A 6,000-nucleotide genomic window follows, 5' to 3' on the forward strand; every position below is an offset into this window, starting at 1 on the left:
CTCCATACACTATATCCCTCCAATTTTTTTCCCCCAGTCATGACTATTTTCCCCTTATTCTATGGTATCTCACCCTTTTTGGTATATTCAGCAAATTAGCTCAAAAAAGAATCCGTTTTATCCATTATGGGGCCAACTCGTAAATAGGAAAACGATTTCTTTTTGTTTTCGGACAAAGAATAAGCACGTGTTTTGTTTACTCCAACCTAACTCAAAATGAACATGCACTTGTGGAGATGGTACTGAACTGAAATCAAGCTTACACTGACAGAACCCTATAATAAGCCCTCCTTCCCTTCATCTTCATCCTTCATTACCACTGTCTTTAGAGAACGAGAGAGAAACACAAGATGGTGAAGTTCGAGAGGGTTCCTTTACTGTTAGGGTTAGTTCTGGTTCTAACTCTTGTCGGAGATCCGACCAAAGCCGATGGACCTGTTTGTCGTCAGGCTGAGAAATTTAGCAGAGCTAGCTTTCCTGAAGGCTTCCTTTGGGGAACCGCAACTGCAGCGTTTCAGGTCCATCTTTTACACTTCTTAACAGGGCCGTCCCTGCCATAAGACCAGTGAAGCTGGAGCTTTAGGCCACAAAATAATTTACAATTTTTGAGGCCACATTTTTTTAATAATGATTATAGTTAGGTTAAAACATTAATTTTCACCAATTGTTTCAGTTAAAATCTTGCATTTTCAAAGTTAAATATGTTGGACTTGTAACGTTTCCACTATTTTTCTATTTTGACATGTGTATTTTTCTCTTCTAATTTGAATAACTTATTTGTTATTCTTTCTATTTGTTTTTCTTTTTGTTACTAAAGATAATAATAGTTAAAAAAGAAGATAATAATAGTTTAAACAAACTAGTGATTTTAATTTATTAAAATATCCACTATTAATCTAATATTCATCTGAATTTTCTGATTTGAATTTTTTGCCTAATTCACTCTTTTATTTATAACTAAACTACTATATCATTTTATATTTAAACAAAAAATATTAAATATATTTTGGACCAAAATATTTTGAAAAATTAAATATATGTTACCACATAAATTTGCTTTAGGCCACGAAATCTACTGGGACGGCACTGCTTCTTAATTTCAAAAATTATTTGTTTTATGTTTTGTTTTATATACATTTTTTTATATACATGATTTTAATTTTTTTTTTTTTGTTATTGTGTCGAATATAGGTTGAAGGAGCTGTTGATGAAGGTTGTAGAGGTCCAAGCATGTGGGACACTTTCACTAAGAAATACCCAGGTATATTTTTTTCTCCCTTATCGATATATAAATGTTTATATATATTTTGAACATATTTCAACTTAAAGAGAATGTTTCAACTTAAATAAATTTCCAGATAGATGTCAGAATCATAACGCTGAGGTTGCTGTTGATTTCTACCATCGTTACAAGGTAATAACATTCATTTTTTTTTTCTCTTCTTATGATTTAAATAGTCTTTTGATGGTTAACATATATAGTCAGTTTAAAAAAAAAAAACATATATATAGTTTTTAAAAATGAATATTAACAGGAAGACATTAAGTTGATGAAAGACCTCAACACTGATGCTTTCAGACTTTCTATTGCGTGGCCCAGAATTTTCCCACGTAAGTTTTTCTTCAATGTTATTCAATATGTTTGTGGTTATTGTTTTACCCCCCAAAAAAATGTTCGTGGTTATTATCATTACTAATAATCCATGGCCAATAGTTACAAATTGTTAATATATGAAAATAACAAGTGAAATGCAAATTGTTTAACAGATGGAAGAATGTCTAAGGGAATAAGCAAGCAAGGAGTCCAATTCTACCACGACCTCATCGATGAGCTTCTCAAAAACAGTAATCTTTTTCACTTCAAAAACAATATTAATTAAAATTCATATTATTGATCAATTAATAATTTTTAGAGTTATTTGTTTTTTTTTGTGTGTGTGGAAATTTAGAGATAACTCCACTAGTAACAGTCTTTCACTGGGACACTCCTCAAGACCTAGAAGATGAATACGGTGGTTTCTTGAGTAGTCACATTGTGTAAGTTTTTGTTTCATGTATATAAATAGATTATTATTTTTTTTTTAAATAGATTATTTTCTTGATATATATATATATATATATTTGTGTTTTTAATAACTATATATTATTAATAAATACAGGAAGGATTTCACGGAATATGCAAACTTTACTTTCCACGAATATGGACACAAAGTGAAAAACTGGATCACATTCAATGAGCCATGGGTGTTTAGTCGTGCCGGTTACGACGTCGGGAAAAAAGCTCCGGGACGTTGTTCACCGTACATCGAAGGGTACGGAGCTAAATGTGAAGATGGACGGTCAGGATTCGAAGCTTATCAAGTCAGTCACAACTTACTCCTGGCTCATGCTTATTCCGTTCAAGCCTTCAGAGCATGCAAACAGGTTTATATTAAATTACATGACTCTCATCTTTTATTTTTAACAAAACATATTTTTATAAACAATAATCTAATTTTTTTTTCTTTCAAATTTATAGTGTGCTGGAGGTAAAATTGGAATTGCACACAGTCCAGCATGGTTCGAACCAGCCGACCTTGACAGTGTTGGAGCTCCCATTGAACGTGTGCTTGATTTCATCCTTGGATGGTAATTAAAACATTTAACACCTTAAAAATATATCCACACTAGCCAAATATAATATAATATAAGCTTATGTGATTTTTTTAAAAAAAAATTAGGCATTTGCATCCAACAACTTATGGAGATTATCCACAGTCGATGAAGGATCGCGTCGGTCATCGATTACCAAAATTCACAGAAGCTGAAAAGAAAATTCTAAAAAATTCTGCAGATTATGTTGGAATGAACTACTATACCTCACAGTTTGGAGCTCATATGAAGACCGAAGATACCAAGAACATAAGTTGGACGTCAGATTCTCTTGTTCACTGGGAAAGTAAGTACTCAAATTTTCTTAAGTTGTTCAAATTATCTTTATTGTTCTAATTAATACTGATACGCGTTGCTTAATTAACCAGACAAGGATGTGGATAAATACCAGATTGGTAGCCAGGTAAATGAATCATTTTATTTATTAATATATTTCTCACACAACTTTTCTTTATTAGTAGTACCTTATAAATTTATAATACTAATATTGTTTCTTTTAGCCTGCTGGTGGTAAACTGCCTGTGTATTCAAGAGGAATGAGAAAACTTTTGAAGTATATCAAGGACAACTATGGAGACCCGGAGATTATGATCACCGAAAATGGTAAGAGAAAATGTTCAAAACTCTTTTCAAAAATAAGTTTCCATTTTATCTAACAAATCTCGATTTTGTTTTCTTAAAGGATATGGAGAGGACCTTGGAGACCTTCATAATGATGTGAAAACTGGGATAAATGATCACAACAGGAAATATTATCTCCAGAGGCATCTCTTGAGTTTGCACGAAGCCATTTGGTAAGTAAAATAATTCAACTCAAACCGAAAAACTAATAGAAAGCATTTAATACTAATTAATTACATAAATAATCCAATGAACATGATTGTTTTTGCAGCGAGGACAAGGTGAACGTAACGGGATATTACGTGTGGTCTTTAATGGACAACTTTGAGTGGCAAGATGGATACAAGGCGAGGTTCGGGCTTTACTACATCGATTTCCTTAACAATTTGACACGTCACCAGAAAGTTTCTGGCAAATGGTATGCCGATTTCCTTAAGCCTGGATTCCCAACTTCCAAGATCGTGAGGGAAGAACTCTAAGATCAAGAATCCAAATCTTGAATCCTCCGAAGAAAACATAATATATTGCAAGAGATCTTGTTCTTGAGGATTAATATCAGTCTGTGTCTTCTATCTATGTCTTCTATCTATGGGTCATGTTTATCCTTTTATTAATGTGTGTGGTTTCTTTTGATGTTAGCCATACTTGCGAGTTGTTGAAGTTGTCATTGTAATAATAAAATGTTGCTTTCGTCAACAAAATTAATAAGTACTAAAGTACATGCTGTTGTCTTCTTTCTGTTCGTGTTAAAACAACACTTTAAATCTGCAGGAATTTTTGAACGTCACATTTTCAACTCTTATCTCCCTGATATTTTTTTTCCAAGAACTACTGAATATATATCAACTTATTAATACTATATAAAGTTGGGGAAAATTACATTAATATTTTATTTCATTGATACTATAAGAGCATGACTAATGGAAGTTCTTAGGGTAGAGTTTTTAGCGGAATATAAGAAACCGTTTATTAACTTTTAACTAAAAAAATAAGAACCGACTCTTAATAAGACATAGAGATAGAAAAGCAGATGCCCGATACCAGTAGGCATCATAACAGAGAAAAAGAACCAGTAAAAGAAAAAACCTAGAGCTGGTTATCAACCATGTCTCCCTTCTTCAGTAAGAACATGATTTAACCATTGAGGACCCCCACATGCGATATAAAATTTAGTTAGGTTGTCTCTCGTGACACTTCCTGCAATACGAGTTGCAGGCAAATTCCTTGACGTATTGACGTGAGTAAAACTCCAAACCTCCATATCAGTCAACAGTTGTAGGATCGCTTACGTTAGCTCAGGAAAACCATTCGGGTTGAGAAAAACCTCTCTAGCAAGGGCGAACGACGATTCAAAGATGACGTTCCTTTGCCTTGTGCTTTTCATACTGTCCACTGCCCAGTATAGATACCAGAGTTCTACGTTGGAGTGACTCTCCAACGTAGGATCCAAGAAGCTCCACATGTGTGTGAGCTATTTGACCACAAAGCGTCTAAATTACATTTGACAGCACCCTGAGCAAGGGGCTTCAACCCGGTGTGGACTCTCCGTTAGAATCTGACAAAGCAACAAACTCCGTATCAGGGCTATTGAATAATGCCTTGAATCTGTTGGGCCTTAGTCTTTTGAGGTCCATTAGTGCTAGGGTTTTCCGGGACACAACTATATATATTTTGTGCCTCCTCTAAACCTAGTTAGCAGCCGTAGAAAAACTAGATCTGATCTTCTTGTAGACAGATCTCTGTAATTCCTCCATCAATAAAATCTCTCTTTGCCCGTGGACGTAGTCGTTAGGGGTGAACCACGTTAAATCCCTGTGTCTTTCTTTATTGTTTATCCATCTGTTAATCTCTATCTTCTCACATCCGTCACAACAAACTGGTATCAGAGCTTCGGGTTGAATCTGGTGAGAAGATGTCTGGGATGAATATGAAGATCGACAAGTTTATTGGAAGGAACAGTTTCAGTCTCTGGCAAATCAAGATGAAGGCGTTGCTGAAGCAACAAGGTCTTTGGGCACCGTTGTCAGGGAAGAAGGTTGAACCTGTTACTACTGAGATGGAGGTTAGTGAAGAGAAGGCGTATTCAACAATTTTGTTGTGTCTGGCAGATGAGATCATCATCGAAATTCAGCAAATGTTGCATCTCCAGAGGTTCGCAAGGAAGATATGGACAAGTTGTGGCATATGAGGCTTGGACATATGGGCGAGCGTGGGATGCAGAGTCTGTCGAAGCAGGATCTTCTTTGTGGTCATAAGACCAAGAGCCTTGAGTTCTGTGAGCACTGTGTGTTTGGGAAGCTGCACAGAAAGAAGTTTCCTAAGGTTGTTCATAAAACAAAAGGCACGCTGGATTACATCCATTCAGATTGTTGGGGTCCCTCCAAGGTGGAGTCGCTGAAGGGTCACAGGTATTTTGTGTCCATGATTGATGACTATTCGAGGAAGACTTGGATAACATTCATGAAGAAGGCAGTGAACACGACTTGTTATTTGATCAATCTTGGACCGCATACAGGGATCGAGTGTCGAATACCTAATGAGGTCTGGTCAGGCAGATCTGCTGATTATTCTATTCTGAGAGTCTTTGGTTGCACGGTTTACCATCATGTTAATGAAGGAAAGCTGGAACCAATAGCGAAGAAGGGAGTGTTTATGGGCTATGGAGATGGTGTAAAGGGATACAGAGTTTGGTCTCCATCTGAGAAACGGGTTGTTATGAGCAGGAAC

The 6,000-nt window shown here is 35.5% G+C and overlaps 1 protein-coding gene across 1 annotated transcript; it reads left to right on the forward strand.

Moving 5' to 3' along the window:
* Positions 1 to 296: 296 nt before the first annotated feature.
* Positions 297 to 3,980, forward strand: LOC106296668 (beta-D-glucopyranosyl abscisate beta-glucosidase-like). The gene is made up of 13 exons (XM_013732860.1): positions 297 to 518; positions 1,192 to 1,261; positions 1,359 to 1,414; positions 1,536 to 1,611; positions 1,768 to 1,845; positions 1,950 to 2,037; positions 2,160 to 2,424; positions 2,519 to 2,628; positions 2,721 to 2,938; positions 3,021 to 3,055; positions 3,153 to 3,255; positions 3,335 to 3,446; positions 3,545 to 3,980. Exons 1-13 carry the CDS (start codon positions 351 to 353, stop codon positions 3,750 to 3,752), a joined length of 1,587 nt encoding a protein of 528 aa, XP_013588314.1. The 5' UTR covers positions 297 to 350; the 3' UTR covers positions 3,753 to 3,980.
* The last annotated feature ends 2,020 nt before the right edge of the window (positions 3,981 to 6,000 follow it).

Source organism: Brassica oleracea, chromosome C6 (assembly GCF_000695525.1).
Source record: "Brassica oleracea var. oleracea cultivar TO1000 chromosome C6, BOL, whole genome shotgun sequence".
Lineage (NCBI taxonomy): Eukaryota > Viridiplantae > Streptophyta > Magnoliopsida > Brassicales > Brassicaceae > Brassica > Brassica oleracea.

Bases quoted from the DNA above. Each gene is read 5' to 3' on its own strand.
- LOC106296668 (XM_013732860.1), top strand. From the start codon at position 351: ATGGTGAAGTTCGAGAGGGTTCCTTTACTGTTAGGGTTAGTTCTGGTT. The intron at 1,846-1,949 runs GTAATCTTTTTC...GTGGAAATTTAG, and splicing joins CGATGAGCTTCTCAAAAACA to AGATAACTCCACTAGTAACA. The intron at 2,939-3,020 runs GTAAGTACTCAA...TTAATTAACCAG, and splicing joins TTCTCTTGTTCACTGGGAAA to ACAAGGATGTGGATAAATAC.